This window comes from Dreissena polymorpha, chromosome 2 (assembly GCF_020536995.1).
Source record: "Dreissena polymorpha isolate Duluth1 chromosome 2, UMN_Dpol_1.0, whole genome shotgun sequence".
Lineage (NCBI taxonomy): Eukaryota > Metazoa > Mollusca > Bivalvia > Myida > Dreissenidae > Dreissena > Dreissena polymorpha.
The window spans coordinates 1546453-1565003 of record NC_068356.1 but is presented as its reverse complement, the minus strand read 5'-3'; the positions used below and the strand labels follow the sequence as shown (position 1 = coordinate 1565003).

Here is an 18551-nt window from a genome sequence, read left to right as displayed (position 1 = left end):
GCGCTTCATTTCGTCAAAATAGAGTAAATAATAAGATACTTTGAAGTTTCTTAGCGAAGTCAATGTTTACAATTTTCTACTTGGCGTGCTAGCCAAAATTACGTCACGGACCACGTGGTATGGCCACACTGATGTAGCTATCACTTTGCCGTTACTGGCGTTAGAGAGGCACTTGTTACTGTAAATCGTGGTTTATGATTTAAACAAGCTTTCAGGGATAGGGATACTAAGAATTCTCGATGAATTACTTTATGGCCTTTACATGTGTTTTAAAGGTCAGATAACAGGTTTACACAATAACATAATGATCTAGTTTAAAAAAAACATACAGGTAAAACATAATTATTAACATTAAACCATTATTTTGCTCTGCTTTTGCGGGCTCGAATTTGTATTAAAAATATTTCCTTTTAAACAGAATTTACTAAACGGTTGCTTGACAAGTATACATGTATTTCGTTTGTGTTTACCAACCTTAACAAAACTATATATTATAGATAGATATAATACAGTAGGCTACGGAGATGAATTTAGAGAGCATGGGAAAAACATAAGCAGCAAATAATCATCAAACATGCGTACTATTCATAACTTCGTGAAGTAAAAATTCCATTGCAGTAGGCTATTTTTGGAAGCATTTAAATGTTACAGAAATAAGAAAAAGGGTCAAGTCCCTGTTAGATTAAGGAAAAGCAATACGCACAAATGAATAATAAATACGCCCACGCCTATCAAATGTTGGGCCAACTGTTCACGTTAAATAAACGACACCATTAGTTTTAAATGACAGTAACAGCAGATGGTTTCTAATTGCACAACTGTGAAATAATTATCATAATAATTATGTCATTTCGTCGCCGAAAAACCACTGTCTATTTAAACACAAATACGATCGTATATGGTGTTACAATAATAAAACAACAATATTGAATCATACAGGTGATTAAGTAACAATTATCGCGTGGAGATGGTCACTGCACAGCTGTCATACATACGCGACCTCGCAGCGGACAGTATGACGTTTATACGTCGTTTACAAGACTTTCGCGCGGCGATGTTCATATTACTAAATTGATTCATTTTACAGATATACGGGAAGAGATCATTTGGATGGAATATATGTAGTAAATAAGGTAAGCTATGTATTTAAAAAAAATATTTATTGATAATCTGTTGCATTATAATGAATATAAATACTTCTATGATGTGGTGGATGTACTGTTCATGCTTATCTTCCTGTTTTAAAATGGCATTATAGATTCCATAGATTAAGTCTATTTTTTTACTTTAACTTTGAACAAAAATCAAATAAAAATGCTATTAAGGACAATACATGAAATAAAATGTGTTGCATGCATCATTTGATGATCAAGTTCGATTATGGAATGATTGCCGATGAGGTATTTGTATTGTATAACATTTTGTTATATAGACTATATTAATATGATATATCAATCTTTAATTTTGTCGCCACTTATTTAAAAGTTTTGACTGAAGCTTTTGTAGTCAATTTTTAAATTTGAGAAAGTAATCTCAAGTTAATTGCAAAAAACTGTCAGTGATGAGTTCGGTTTAAGTATAATTGCTTCCAAACTTGAGTTATGCAGCGCAAGGGTGACACATCTACTTTGAGTATTGTATATCTTCGCAGTTGTGCTATCCGGACTGTTGTATTATTAATATATTTCATTACCTTTATTTTTTTTTTGTCATTTTCAATCTTTTGATCTATAATGAATTATAATAATACAAATAATGTTCACACAAAATAATTGATGTCCACACGTATTTCTACCTTATATAATGAAAATCATAATGTGCGTTTAAGCCTTTTGTTTAATTGTAATGCTATTTTACATATGAAGGCAACCTTTTCTTGTTTACATCAATTATATGAACAAGACATTTAGTTTAATTTATTTTATCGTCCACAACAATTACTTTAATCTATTTTATCATTATTGTCTATACGTATTACAAGATCTAAAAATGATAAAAGTGATTATATCAGAATATTATAGCGACATTGACAAAGTCGTCATGTAATAAACCCATGAGCATATTTGACGTAAAATCTGTGAGCCAATGAAGAAACTATCGTATAAAAAACTATAATTTTATTCTGGCTTATTTATCATTTTTTATATATTTAATCAATATTATCCGTGAAGAAAATGGGATGGACCTCGTTATCGGTAGGGACTTAATATATGAAAGTCACGCTAAATGCTTTCAAGGATTTCAAACAACTGACGCTTGGTGTATACATAGCACTGCCGTGCTTTAAGTTAAGTTATGATCGATTTTCGGAAATTAACGTGCATCGGTTGAAAATTGTGATTTATGCCATGCCAAAGGTATCTACTAATCACCATGCTCTGACGTCACTTCCCTGGCAACGTGTTTAACTGCATGTTTACGATGCCTGGTTTCGTATCGGTACAAAATAATCACCTGTCAATATGTCAGCATGAGACGAGCCAGCCGAACATATAAAACATTTTCAATCGTTCAGATGGCACGAGTCACAACAATTTACGCTAGCAAGTAAAACAACATATGGAAACAATATACACCTACATGCATGTGGAGGATTGACCAATTATGACCCACGCACGTGTTTCAATCGGCGATTCATTTACCATATATATTGATGACGTTTATTTATCTCAAGAACAAAACTATCGGAACCGCAAGTCTGATAAAACAATAAGACAATCATTAACTGGATGCAACATCTTTATTACATTTCAGGACTCCCAATGGACTCTGTACATGTTTTTACATTCGGTATATGCTTTGCGCATGCGCTTTGGAGGACACCGGTTCAAGGAACGGGGTATTATAGACGAAGTGACTTTGGGAGCAATCGCTATCGCATAACTACTTACTCGGATGTGAGTATAGGTTTTCTACCTCAGTATAAGGTTGAACTTAGGCCCAACATTTGGGTTTTGAAGTAGGTGCGTTTTTAAAGTGTCTCAAACACTTGTTTATACGTCGCTGGGTTGCGTGTTTATACGCCAATTTGTGTGCGTGTCGATTGTTTGAGAGATTTGTTTATACGTCTCTGTGTGCGCGTGTTGATTGTTTGAGAGACTTGTTCTTACGTCACTGTGTGCGCGTGTTGATTAATTCAGGAACCAGGAACTTGTTTAAACGTCACTTTTTGCGCGTTTTTCAGAAACTCGTTTATACGCTAGAGTGAGCAAGTTGATTGCTCCAGAAACATTTTTTGTTTGTTATTGTAGGCACATTTTGTTTCAAACGCTCGTTTATACTCACATCACGTGCGTTCTGGATGTTAGAGAAACTTGTCTATACGACCCTGTGTGTGCATGTTGGCTGTTTGTAAAAAAAATAAATACGTCACTACGTGGGCGTGTTGATTGTTTTAGACGGGGTCTTATGTTATTATCTGCGCTTGCTGATTGTTTAAGACGCGGTCTTATGTTATTATCTACGCTTGCTGATTGATTTAGACGCGGTCTTATGTTATTATCTACGCTTGCTGATTATTTTAGACGCGGTCTTATGTTATTGACTACGCTTGCTGATTGTTTTAGACGCGGTCTTATGTTATTATCTACGCATGCTGATTGTTTTAGACGCGGTCTTATGTTATTATCTACGCATGCTGATTGTTTTAGACACGGTCATATGTTATTATCTACGCTTACTGATTGTTTTAAACGCGGTCTTATGTTATTATCTACGCCTGCTGATTGTTTTAGACGCGGTCTTATGTTATTATCTAAGCTTGCTAATTGTTTTAGAAAACTGTTTATCTTACTTTGCGCGTATAAATTGTTTCAGAACCTTGTAAATACGTTACAGCGTGCGTGTTCATTGTTCTAGAAACCATGGTTTATGCTTCCGTGTGTGCTAGTTTAAACGTTACTGTTTGTGCGTGTTTATTGTTTCAAAAACTATTTTAATTACCTTTCAGTGTGCGCAAGTTGCTTATTTAGAAACGTGTGTATCTTGTACAGTGTGCGATTAGATCGTTTCTGAAACGTGTTTATTTGATACTGTTTGTGCTTGTTGATTTTCTGAGAATTTCGTTTATAGTATACGTTACTGTTCGCGCCGATTGATCATACACTTTATATTACAGTATAGGGTGTTTGTTGATTGTTTCACAGAGTCGCGTTCTGAGAAAACTGGGCATAATTCATGTGCGTAAAGCGTCATCCCAGATAAGCCTATGCAGTCCGCACAGGCTAATCAGCGACGACACTTTTCGCTTAAATTAGATTTTTGCAAAGAAGAGACTTCATTAAAACTAAAAATACCGTAAAAGCGGAAAGTGTCGTCCCTGATTAGCCTGTGCGGACTGCACAGGTTAATCTGGGACGACACTTTATTCACATGCATTAAGCCCAGTTTTTTTAGAACGAGGCTCAACTGCTTATGAGTTTCTGTGCGCATGTTGATTATTTCAGAAACTTGTTGTATATGTCACTGTGTGCGTTTTATTTTTTTTTTTGCGAATGTGTTTATACCTCACTATGTGCGCTTGTTTATTGTTTCAGACATTTTACTACCCACTGGCGCTTGTTCCTCCATACCCCTCGCTGACCCACACACTCCAGCCGACACCCTTGGAACTGGGGAGGTCGGCCCGATATCGCACGCGCTATAACGGGTATAGGGGATATCGCATGCCCATGTTACGTCATCTACCAGATGAAGTGCATAATGTAGGAGCCGGTATGGGGCCGGACTTTATGGGCAGCTGGGTAGAGTCCACTCTATCGCCTGTCCCAGAGGGTGCACGGCACGATTCAGAACGGGCAGTAAGTGCTCTGGAACCTGCTAGAAGACAAGTTATCACCGATACCGTGCCGTACAGCAACCACGATATGACAATAAAACAAACTATTGGCCCATTTGTCAAAATAGTGCAATGGAATCAGGGTTCTAAAGAAAAGGAACTCTCAGAAAATAAACCCTCTCAATTCTTAAAGCAAATAACAACAGACAAAAATATGACCATTGGTTTTGGCATTGTTGATAAAGGAAGTGCTATCAGCGACCAACTTTCGTTTCGATTGATCGAAATTCCGGTAGGCAGTCTGGAATTACCTGTACCGACACTCGACTTGATGCTTGCGCCCGCAGTTCAGGCTTCTTTTAACAAATCAAAAGTGGTAGTTGATTTGTCGCCATCCCCGTACTCCATAGAGGGCGTGGAGTTTGCGAGTGTACGTCAGCTGGAAAAAGGTAGCATCAACTCACCGTCAGAAATGGTTCGGTCTATGCGACAAATGAAGGACAGTGGTCAATCCAGTGAAGACAAAATTACGGAACTCGTTCGCACAAGCGGCGATACTCTAGACGGACTTTCGGACGGGATATTCTCAGTGTCAAAGAGCGCGGTCGACGGTAGCGGGTCACAATCTATGTCTAGCGGGGAGTTGTTGCAGGTACCATTGACTGACGCTGTAAACGGCAACTTTAGACGTGACGCGAGCGCACCGATCGGGTTCGATTTGTTAGGGATTGTGGATCCAACGCTTGGGCCCAGCATTTCCGACACTTCGACCGTTATCGTGAAAGACGCCGGGTCTGAGATTCTGGTAAAGTCTAACCTGTTTGAACAGGGATTAAATAGTGCATCCAATGACACTAGATCTGTTGCAGAAACAACACAGGGGGACAGTTTTGGAACAGGATTGCCGTATATGAAATACTTGGAAGCTTTCGGACCAGGTCCGTACGGAAACTGCCGAATTCCGGCGAGAGTGGTTTGCGGTGCGCAGATTGGCTGGGAGACGGTGGTCGGCATGGACGAGTGGTGCCGAATGAACTGCGTTGTGTTCATGTATAGCACTTACTGTGACGACGGTCGCTGCCAGTGTAAATGTACTTCTACGTGACCTTTACTTCGTTGACACAAAGAGCTTATTGTATGATTCGCGTTCTGAGAAAACTGGGCATAATGCATGTGCGTAAAGTGTCGTCCTAGATTAGCCTGTTCAGTCTGCACAGGCTAATCAGGGACGACACTTTCCTCTTTTATGACATTTTCGTTTAAATGAAGTCTCTTCTTAGCAAAAATCCAATTTAGGCGGAAAGTGTCGTCCCTGATTAGCCTGTGTGGACTGCACAGGCTAATCTGGGACGACACTTTACGGACATGCATTATGCCTAGTTTTCTCATAACACGACTCGTACAATTCCATCCACCATTTTGGACTAAAGCATCGTTTCATAGAAACCTTCGAAAAACTAAAATTAACTTTATTATGAATATTTTAATTTGCAGTGTCAAATGTGACGATATTTGACGATATGAAATATCATCATGATGAAGTATGACTCAAATCACACCTGCCACTGTGATCGACAAGTTATATTTTCAAGATGTCAATCACGCGTTTTGTTGAACAAGTATGGTTACGAAGGTTATACATGCGCGAATCTCATCTCATGTATTTATTAGCATTTCGTTTACTCATTACTCGTCCAAAATATTGTCAATTATTATTTTTCATAAATGAATCGCATTGCAGTAGTAGACCCTCGTATTGACGAATTGATTGCATTAAATTGTATTTATTGAACAACCCATTTAATATCTCATATGTTCATTACATGCGTTTATTTGTGTTGTTCAAACGTGATTCTTGTGTTTTGAGTACACATGAGTTGTCTTAAATATTTCGTAATTAGCAATTGCATATGGATGTTGTATATGCCAATACATGTAGTGTACATGTAGTTCTGTCTTTTCGCAAAATAATATATTTTTTGGAGATCTGTCTGGTCTCTACTATAAACGTCAACATGTTTTTCTTTCAATAACGACAAAAATATATAAAAATTGTAATGTTACTGTGACCAAGTCAAAACAAAAGGTTACGCTGTGTTCGTATGTCAGTTTTATATTATAGTGTTGATTTATACCCATGATGTCTTTATACCATAATAAAACCAAAGTGAAACAAGCACAGCTCTGACACACATACCTTTTGACCATCATTGAAATCCCTGCATATATCTCGTTGTCAACACATTGTACGCGACATTCCGTAACAGTGTGCATGTGATATATTTTTTCTAGTGTTTTTTAAATCATAATATTGATCAAGACACATTATTGATCAAAACAATGTTTTCAAAATTGACGTATGGATCTGGTTCTTGTAAGCTCAACATCTTTTTACCATGATTGGCCCTTACGTTACGTAATTTGAAAATCCAAAGATGCTTTACAAAGTTATACTCTTGACAAATTGTGTCATGTTCTGTGAGCATTGGGCAAAATGCATGTGCGTAAAGTGTCGTCCAAGATTAAACTGTGCAGTCCGCACAGGCTAATCTGGGACGACACTTTCCGCTTTAATGGTATTTTTCGTTAAAAGGTGGTGCCTTTTTACCGAAAATCTAGTTTAAGCGGAAAGTGTCGTCCCTGATTAGCCTGTGCGGAGTGCATATGCTAATCTGGGACGACACGTGCATTATGCCCAGTTTTCTCAGAACGCGACTCAATTGCTGACCTTTAACCATAAACTGAGATATTGACTTCAGACTCCGAGTCCTGATTTCATGTTCGTGGTACATTTCATCGAATAATGATTGTCACTTCTGCGATGTTATTTGAAAATTCCTTTATAAAGATTAACCAGTCAGTCTCAAGACTCTGATCGGACCGAAGTAAAAGGTGAGTTTAGTTTACGTTTTGGGCTCACTATAGAATAAAACGAAGGGGACTTCAGTAGTCTGAACATTTATTTATATTTATTATGTACCGCAAATGTTGGCAAGCGTTTCTTATCATTATAAAATGGTAATACAATTATTGATCATTTTGTCGTCATAACAATATTCTGACAGATTTATAAAACGTCAAAAGGACACCGCGACAACTCGCACATTATGTAAACTTTGATGAAAGGTTACACAAAACTAGAGCTGAGTAAGCACTCATAAACATTAATCTGCTTAACAATTGTAAACTTTCAAATTGTTTCCCGGAGTGGAGGGGGCAATATCTTTGAACTATTGTCCTAGATACCGAGGCATATAATTTAGCAGACTGTTAACAGGTGTCAATGAAATTATATTTATGACCTACTTCTTATTAAAGGGGCCTTTTCAAGTTTTGGTAAATTGACAAAATAAAAAAAATGTTTCAGATTCGCAAATGTTCGTTGTAGTAAGGAAACAGTAATACTGAACATTTATCAGGCTTTTAAATATCCATTATATGCATCTTTTGACAATTATAAAGCGTTGCAAGCTAGACGATTGAATAATTTGGAGAGTTATGTTGTTGTCGTTTTATTTTCTGATACTATATTGCTTGTATCAGATATAAAATATACCACCCATTGTGGCCGAGTGGTCTAAAGACTTTTACTCCAGGGGTCAGTGGTTCGAGCCTAGTTGAGGATTACTTTTGTGTTTCTTCAATTTATTGTTTTTACTGGAGCTTTTTACATCCAATGTTTACATTTATCAATATAAAGCATTTTATGAAAATTTTCATTACATTCCAAAATCTGGGAAAGGTCCCTTTAAAATGAAGCTATAGCAACAACAACAACAACAACAACAACAATAACAACAACACAATAAGAAAATAAATAATAATAATAGAATAATAATAATAAATTGATAATTGCGCTTATATGTTTATTTAATTTAATTAAATGTAATATATAGTTCTGCGCATAATGAATATTTACGAGGACGAAATAACAATCAAACCACGTTAAAACACAAAATGTTGCCCAATCGTTTCAACATAGTGGTAAACAGTTAACGATGCTTAATTGTAGGGATGGAAACGAATACTGAAAATGATATTCGAATACTAGTTTTTAGCTCGGTTGTTTTCGGAGAAAACCCGAGGTATTGTCATAGCCAGCTCATCGTCCGACGTCCGCCGTCTGACGTCCGCCGTCCGCGTCGTGCTAAAACCTTAACATTTTGTTAAGGTTTTGAAAATTGGCTCTAAAATCAAACTGTTTCTACCTACAACGTTGAAACTTCACATGTAGCTGCACCTTGATGAGTTCTACACGCAACACCCATTTTTGGGTCTCTAGGTCAAAGGTCAAGGTCACTGTGACCTCTAAAAAAAAACGTTATTCGGTGCTCTTGTTCATTATTCGAATATATTCGAATATTCAATTTTTAAACCTTAGATTTAAATGTCCGAATTTACAAATGTCCAATTACTGCTCCTTTTTGGCACAAGTGCCACTACAACCTCAAATGCAGCTTTTATAAAGGTGATAGAGTAATCAATTTTTTTTAAACGAACGATAATAAAGCAATTACAAAGGCCATTTTAAGTCGCAAGTCGTGTTGCATCTGTTATCTATACAGCGAGACGCTGAATTGACAATAACATGTCGATTATCTTAGATAGTCAATAGATTAAACACGGTGTATCCAAACAATTACTGATACACGAACGTCGTCCGCACTGAAACAATGCTACTTTGCACTTTCATGTTTTTTAGAAAGTTTGCTTTAAAACGAATATTCGAACATGAATTTTTAATCCGAATAGTCGACCGATTTCCGAATATTCGCATATTCTAGATCGTTCCCATCCCTACTTAATTAGTGTTATATATTGAAGTCGACAATAGCACAAAATAATAAACGGACCATGCGGGCACTTTATGGCATTGGTCGTTATGGCTATATCTGTATAATAACGGTCCTTGGACGTCAATGTACGCAAATAACAAGCACAATGCTTTAATATACTAGACTTCCGGTACTCAATCAAATATAACTAGAAAATGCGTGATGTATCTTGCCACAGGCTTGCTTACTAATATAATTCACGAATAGGTTTCTCTAAAATACTGAATAAAACGGCATTTGTCCTTTGCACACTTAGTTCAGGCAGGTGATCGAGTTCCTCTGCTATCAGGGACGGCGTTGCGAGGTCACGAGGTTTTAGCGTCATTAGATTACACCTGGTTACATCTGTCCTGATAACGCTTGGTGCAAGCACAACACGGCTAGCGAGCAGCCATGGACATCGATCCTGATAAGCTCTCTTTTAGGAAATATTTTCCCAACATATACACGAATCTTAAGCCATGTTATATTTGCGATATGGACTTTACCTGATGGCGCTAGGCTCAGTGCTGATGGCACCGAAAATTCGTGCGGAGGAAGGTAGGACGCTGTCGCGGGCCGCGGGCATTATAGATAATAACACAAAAGAGGATACGTAAAATCAATTAGGCAACAACTGTTTTATTTTTCAAATTATGAAACATTATTAATTCAAAATTTAATTGTTTGTCTTTGTTTAAGCAACGCTTAAGATATTTTATACGAATTTGTCAACATACCATTCTAAGAGCATGTTATACTCCAAGAAGCTTTGGATTAAAATAAACACCAGTAAATTGATAAACTTTTCGTCAATGACGATGAAAAATAGTATATACTATTAGAATGCAAAAGTGCACGACCATGTATAATAGTGTATATGCTTTTATGTGGGGGTACATACTCTGAATACGTGTAATACAAATCTTAAGGTAGTGATACTAGTTTAAACCTATTTATTTTAGCTCGATTGCATCGAAAGCGTAAGGCTTATATAAATGCTCTCGAGTCCGTGATACTAAATTTTGAAACCTCAGGAAAGTAAACAACCAAATCATATATATATATATATATATATATATATATATATATATATATATATATATATATATATATATATATCCAACTTAACAGAACCATCTGAAAGTATTCATCGTCCATGTTATAATAACATACCCGTTTCTTCAAACTATACATTTATAGCATCTTCTCTTCCATGATGTCCTCTTTTTTGCTTTCGTTTCCATTACGTAATGACCACTCGTTGACATTACCCCAAGCTACATCCCAACATCAAAGTCAATGCCCATTACAGAGTACCGATCTCTCTACCCCCCCCCCCCCCCCCCCCCCTAACACACCCATCGTTTATACTTATCACATCATACACCCATTCTCGACTTTTTACCAACCCATGTATCACCATAGCATCTCTTTACATAATCCCATCATAACTCTCTATTCATCTCTTTTCCCATCCACATCACAGTTCATACCTATCTCTTTTCACACTCTTCCCACCCATATCACATTTCATATCCATCATACTGCTTTCAGACATCACATGACATACCGATCCCTTTACCCGTCAGCAACGATATCAATACCCATCTATCTACCTACTCATATCACATACCATGCAAAACTCTTGTCTTACACACACAGCAATTCATATACATCTATCTACTTACCCACATCACACTCAATACCATAATCTCTACCAACCCAAACGACAGTTCATTCCAATCGCTCATGACCACATAACACACCACACCCATCTCTTTTCTTACTTATTTCACACATCATACCATTCTCTCTTACTGTCCGTATTACATCCCATAACAATTTCTCTTCCTACCCATTTATACGCCATACGTATCTCTCGAGTTACCCACATCACAAACAATACCAATCTCTCTTACCATCCACGTTACATTCCATCTCCAACCAAATTACACATACGCATTTCTCTACAGACCGGCATCACAGTGCATATCAATTTTTATAACAATCCATACCTACATAATATACCATTCACATATCTATACTCACCCACAGGACACACTATATTAATCTCTCTACCTACCAACATCAAAAAGCATACCTTGCTCTCTACTTACCCACACGGCACATAATGATCATATCTTTACCTGCATACACCACTAACAATACCCATAACTCTGCTTAGCCACATCAAATACCATACGGATCTCCCTACATATTCCCTTCATTGCAAATCCATATCTCTGCCTTCCCTCATCACAGTCCACACCAATCTCTTTTTCTACACAAACCACACTCATATCCCATCAATCTACCTATCCAAACCCCACACCATACCTATCTCTCCTCCTACCCACATAGCACTGAAAGCCCACCTCTCTACTTAACGACATAACACACCATAACCATCTCTCTACCAAGCAACATAACAAATCAAACCCATTTCTTTACCTACCCAAATCACACGCCATACAAATCTCTTTAGCAACCCACACCAATCACTATACCCGCCTCTCTACCTCCCCATATCAAACACCATAATAATTCCTATAACTAGCCCTAGTTTAATCATCTCTCTACCCATCCGCTACACACACCCTACCCATGACTCAAAAGAAACCCCAAACCCGCCCCATACATATATTTCTTTCTACCAACATCACACACCATACAAATATATATCGCTTTCGAAATCACAAACCATAACAAACTCTCTACCAACACACATCATACGACATTCCCTTCTCTACACCACACACATTACACAATATGCCCAGCTCTCTACCATAAACACACTCCAAACATGACTTTCTTTCTACCCATATCGCAGTGATACCAACCCGTCTGTCAACACACACCCCACACTATACACATGTTTCTTTTTACCCACATAATACATCATACCCATCTCTTTACCCGCCACCGTCACAACCCTACGGATTTGTCTTCGTACCATAATCACGTTTAATATCTCACCTTCTACAAAAATGACCTAATCCGATTTGCTTAGAGCGGTCACGTGCCCATGGTGTATTTTCCATACACTCCGAATAATTGCCATACACCCCCAGTAATCGAGTAGTCGGTTGAGATATAATCGTAACAAAGTTAGTAACTGATGGTGTATGGGATACCCACTCACATCGCACACCATACCAAACTCTTTACCTACTCACATCGCACACCATACTAATAACTTTACCCACTCACATCGCACACTATACCAATCTCTTTACCCACTCACATCGCACACCATACCAATCTCTTTACTCACTCACATCGCACATCATACCAAAATCTTTACCTACTCACATCGCACACCATACTAATATATTTACCCACTCACATCGCACACCATACCAATTTCTTTACCTACTCACATCACTAATCATACCAATCTCTTTACCCACTCCTGATTCAACACAACAGTTTAACAAATGTCCAATATGACCCCAATTTAAAAGGGCCTTTTCACAGTTTTGGGCATGTTTTGAAGTTTGTCATGAAATGCTTTATATTGATAAATGTAAACAATGGATCTAAAAAGCTCCAATTAAAAAGTCAAGAATATATTTTTTTTTAGTAACCTTCAACTAGGCTCAGATCACTTACCATTAGAGTCCTGGAGTAAAAGCCTACCACTTAGACCATTCGGCCATCCGTGCTCATACAATGATCGATGTATATTATACTTTATCTAAGCAATCCTCGTAGTTTCACAAAAATATAACGACAACAACAGAACAACAAAAGATGCATATAATGGCTCTTTTAGAACATGGTGAATGTTCAGTATTTCTGTTTCCTCACAAATATCATGACTAAAACGAAAATTTGCGAATCTGAAACAACTTTTTTTTAATTTTGTCAATTTACCAAAACTTGAAAAGGCCCCTTTAACGCCTTTGGCGCATCTAAATATTGTGTGATAGTGTCCACTATGCATGTTTATTTTATTTTGCAAGTACACGTCGATAGCGTATCATGAACGTAATTTCAGGACACGGTTTTCAACACTCAATACTACGTCGATTTCTGTTTCCCACCATGTTTCCCACCATGGGTCAGTTCTGCTCGATGTGCTTCATTCAGTGTCAGAATGGTTACCTTCAGTCCTCCTCTGGTTGTTTGCTATGTGTGTGCGCAGGGACTAATTCTACTACATCGCAATCACAGTTAGGTAAATTGCATACCACTTAAAGAATTAACTTCAGCACACAACAAACAACAACACATGAGACCGGGAACAAACCAATAGGCTAAAGGAAAGTGAAATTTTATCTCCATAATCGTGTTTAAACCCTCTTTTATTGAACTCTTTATATCTAAACACTTTTATATATCAAACGCATGAATATAATTCTCTATAATTTTTGTATGACGTCATTGTCATAATTAGTGTGACGTGCATTCTATACATAGATGGTGACGTCACTACGTTATTGTCACCTCTATACTAAGACGCATCACATTCCCCTGGTTTGGGGAATTATGCGTCCGCCAAAGTAGTTCTGCGTAAAGAAGATAATAGTCTCACATATGTTAGCGAATTTCAGGCTTGTCTACGACCGTCATGGTGAACGGTGGCATCTTCCTGAACAACCCTTGCAACCCGGCCGTGCGCCACTGTCACTATCAGTGCACGCTGGGATACAAGGTGGGAACCGACGGTTGTCAGCACTGCATCTGCAACGAGCCACCGTCTACCTCGGGATACACGGAAACAACTACTGCCGCTGATCGAGTGGGGGCAACTACTTCCCCTCCTAAATATGGTAGCTTTTCCATTAACCATATGAATAACTTAAGATTTTAAATGTTATATTTGATGCTTAATACATGTATTTTTAATGACACATGTGAAGGAATTTATATTCTGACCACAAACGATTTAATTTCATTACGAAGTAACGGACAATTTAACATGCGCTAGCAGTATTAAAAAGGGAACAAAATTTCTCCGTGTTTGTACATAGGAATCTTAAACCAAACGCTTGAAATCACAACCCTATGCAGATAAGGAAAGTTTACATTACGGACACACTTTGAAATTATAAGTACGGTACAAAAACAGAGCATGTGCATTTGAGGTTTCCAATATTTACAAAGAGAATACCCTTTTAGCTCTGTATTTAAAACCACAAACGAATTTTAACTACGTATATACCGCCCATAGCAAGTACCACGCCTGCGTTAAGCATATCACAAGCACCTCTACACACGACGTCACTAGTGGCTACCGTAAAGGCGACTTCCGCTCCTTTCGGTACAGCGGGTGGCTTCACGGATCCGTGTATATCGACACAGAAAACGTGCAGCAAAGATTGCCTAAATGGTTACGTTAAAGGTGAGGAAAGCACATGACAAAACAATAATACGAAACAAGCGGTTGTATGATATCCGAAAACACATATGAGGCCATCTTAATTTCAGGCTTAAAAAGAAACAATGCAGCAATTGTTCTCCAACCATGCTTTTTGAATACTTTTTTTGTTCAAAGGTTTTATAAGTTTTCTTCCATCATTTGTTTTAGTCGACATTTGCTACTTGCCCTTTGCATTTCCGTCAATAAATTATTGCCGCCATGACCATATGTCCGTCCGTGAGTTACCGGTAGGCCGTTTTTTTGGACGAACTTTTTCGCTGCAAAAAAGTGCTCAACGATTCATTAAGAAAAGAAGATGTCAACTCAGATGAATCGGTCTTTTCAAGATCGCATTATGCAAATATTTATCACCGAAAGTTTCGTGCACTGTACAAACAATTCCGCTTGGAGTTTTGCGATCGCTTCGAAAATAATTCTTAGTTTTTCCGAATCTTGTCAAGACTATGCCTTTACATTTAATTGCCAGTAATCTCTACTACAAAAAGACAGAAGAACAAAGGCACCTTAGTAGAAGCCAGTTCCAATTTAGTGACTTACTTTGAAGTTATTGATGCTTGAGGATTAATGAAACTAGTATATAAAGCGCTATTCTAGGCCGGACTCTCCTCTGCAAATACTAGTATGTTGTCATTAATGTGAGGTCTACATATGTTTGTTACATATGTGTGATTGATAATGGACAAGTTTCATTCGACGTATTGATATCGGATTTATTAATGTATTGGGTGCAAACTAATGAATACTATCAATTAATCGTTACCAATATACCGAAAGAAACAGGCAGAAGAAGGGGTGCAATTATAAGGGGAAACACGTATTGCAATATATTGCAATATATTGCAATACAGTAGACCAGTGCATTACGTGTTTAAAACAATTAAAACATTAAAAACTAGCATAATTTAGAACACTGATACATATATATTGAACATGCTTTAGTTTTTTTGTCATTTTGCATTCACTAAATGGTCAAGAGATACGTGACATACATGTATATGTGCTATTCATGTTTATAAGTTCTTTGACTAAATACCAAGTTTCCAATTTATAGGTAATTGAAGTTTTATTTAAATGGCTAATTAGTGAAGTACCATTTTCATACGTTTCAAGAATAACTGTTTCTCAAAAGTATGTCCTATATTGGGGAAATATTTTAGGTTTGTTCTTATTTTCTGATTTAGTAGAATGGTGATACCGTCTACCAGTTCATTAAGCTTTTGTCAAGCTTTTTTTTAATTAATAAATCAAATAAACTACATGCGTCTGTATTTTTTAACCTATTGTGCTGAGAAAAATTCTAATATGTTTGTTGGTGAATGCTAGCTTAGAATAAGGCTGCATTCTATTGTTATTCGATGTGAATGTACCATTTACCAATGTATTTATAATGTCCCCTATGCTCGATTGCCAGAATAAAGTTGTGTTTTGTAAGGAGGCATGCTGACAAGATTTAAAATTAGGTAAACAAAATTCATTCTAGTTTAAATTCAATGTCAAGCATGTGTACAAACCTTCAGTATTTATATAGTACAAATTATTGCACATTTTATAAGAATAAAAGATACAACAGTAAAAAAACATATTGCCTGTTCCGAAGCTTGATGACTGAGAGCAGAAAGTATTAATTTCACGATTATATACAAAAAAGCTACAGTCCGTTAATCGCATAAAGTTTAGGCCACTAATTGGAGTATCTTGTTGATGTTTGGAAAATATCATGTCCACTGACTTGTGATATCTATCCATGAACCGGTCCAAGTTTTTGTCGGAAAAAACCCTGTCTGTTTAAAAAGCACAAATTTATACGACAACCAAAGTTTCCTTACATTAAACTATTTATGTGTATGATAAATTAAATACCATAATCGTGTGTTGCTCTACAGTTTCGTCTTATGGTTTCTTTTTCTTCTTTATACGTCTTCTTATTTTATAAGCACGTTGAAAAGAACGTCGAGTATTGTTGGAACCCATGCAGGGGGCGGCGAAGAACGATGTCCCCTCAATATTTTAATTATATCATTATGAAACTTGGTAATAATATAGGCATGTTTATATGCATACTATCGCGGCCAAGCTTGATAACCTGTTGAAACGAATTACGTAGCTCTGAATTATTTCCCTTGATTGGTAAATAAGCAAAATGTACATGTCCGCTCTCTAGCTTTAATAGTAACATCGGAACGTCTTGAAACTTTGTGGTAATGTTTTTAGTAACCACAAAGTTAACCAGGCAATTTGCAAAAATCACTTTTAAGTTATTGTCTTTAAAGGGGACTTTTCACAGATTGTTTAACTTATTCATTAAATGCTTTATATTGATAATTGTAAACACTGGATCGTAAAAGCTCCAGTAAAAAATCAAGAATAAAATTAAAAAAAGGAAAAGAACATTGCCCGGAGCAGGTTTCGAACCAGTGACCCCTGGAGTCCTGCCAGAGTCCTGAAGTAAAAACACTTTAGCCTACTGAGCTATTCCGCCGAGTACACATACTTGACGTATTTTATACGTTATATAAGCAATCTTCGTAGTTTCACAAAATTTAACGACAAAAAAAGAACTCTCCAAATTATTCAATCGTTTCGCGTTGCAACGCTTTATAATTTTTAGGTTTTAGAATCGTCAAAAGATGCATATAATGGCTATATTAGACCACAGGTGGAAGTAACGTACCCAGGATAGTATTTTTCATATATATATTTTTAGGAGCCCAATATATTCAAATAAATATATACAATCATGTTTAATGAGAAAAAAATTGACAAAGAGCCATGAAAAAAAAATCCCCATCCTCTGATATTGGAATCATAACAAGGTCATTAACTAGAATTTATCATAGACCTGTCTTCGCTAATAAAAACTAATTCCAAAAGTTTATATTTTCTTTGCAACAACTGTTGTAAGTCTAAATTTGATTTACTTGAAAACGAAAGTAGCCATCGCTCTTGAACCCGGCTTAGCAGTGAATTACACTGACAGAGCCAGGCACATAAATATCCAATCAACAACAACAACGATGTTTTAATAAATGTAAATAAATGAAAAATACTTATCATTCTGATTGTATTGGAATAAGTTTTGAGGGGTAAGTGGTTGCATATGCATGCATTATTTGACACGCCTCGTTGTTTTAAAGGAATAGGACGCAACCTATCGATTAAAGGGGCCTTTTCACAGATTTTGGCATTTTTTTAACTTATTCATTAAATGCTTTATATTGATAAATGTAAACATTGGATCGTAAAAGCTCCAGTAAAAAATCAAGAAAAAAAATTAAAAAAGGAAAAGAACATTGCCCGGAGCAGGTTTCGCACCAGTGACCCCTGGAGTCCTGCCAGAGTCCTGAAGTAAAAACGCTCTAGCCTACTGAGCTATTCCGCCGAGTACACATTCGTGACGTATTTTATACCTTATATAAGCAATCTTTGTAGTTTCACAAAATTTAACGACAAAAACAGAACTTTCCAAATTATTCAATCGTTTCGCGTTGCAACGCTTTATAATTTTTAGGTTTTAAAATCATCAAAAGATGCATATAATGGCTATATTAGAGCATGGTTAATGTTCAGTACA

The 18551-nt window shown here is 36.8% G+C and overlaps 2 protein-coding genes across 4 annotated transcripts in view; both read left to right on the top strand.

Annotated features, from left to right (window-relative positions):
- The first annotated feature begins 2726 nt into the window (after positions 1 to 2726).
- On the top strand, positions 2727 to 5935 carry LOC127865588 (uncharacterized). Of its 2 annotated transcripts, none has more exons than XM_052405442.1 (2): positions 2727 to 2897; positions 4536 to 5935. In XM_052405442.1, the coding sequence occupies exons 1-2, from the start codon at positions 2730 to 2732 to the stop codon at positions 5880 to 5882; spliced, it is 1515 nt and encodes a 504-aa protein (XP_052261402.1). In that variant the 5' UTR covers positions 2727 to 2729; the 3' UTR covers positions 5883 to 5935. The 2 variants fall into 2 exon arrangements, with proteins under 2 accessions (XP_052261402.1, XP_052261403.1); XM_052405443.1 differs by lacking the exon at positions 2727 to 2897 and adding an exon at positions 3885 to 3975.
- A 4039-nt stretch (positions 5936 to 9974) lies between these two features.
- Positions 9975 to 18551, top strand: part of LOC127865590 (uncharacterized) — a 14018-nt gene continuing 5441 nt past the window's right edge. Inside the window, exons 1-4 of one of the 2 annotated variants that reach the window (XM_052405445.1) lie at positions 9976 to 10152; positions 13595 to 13774; positions 14151 to 14369; positions 14771 to 14941. In XM_052405445.1, coding sequence (XP_052261405.1) covers positions 10074 to 10152; positions 13595 to 13774; positions 14151 to 14369; positions 14771 to 14941 — 649 coding nt within the window. In that variant the 5' untranslated portion in view covers positions 9976 to 10073. Of the gene's footprint in view, positions 10153 to 13594; positions 13775 to 14150; positions 14370 to 14770; positions 14942 to 18551 lie in introns of both variants that reach the window. The other variant, XM_052405446.1, reaches the window with a different exon arrangement.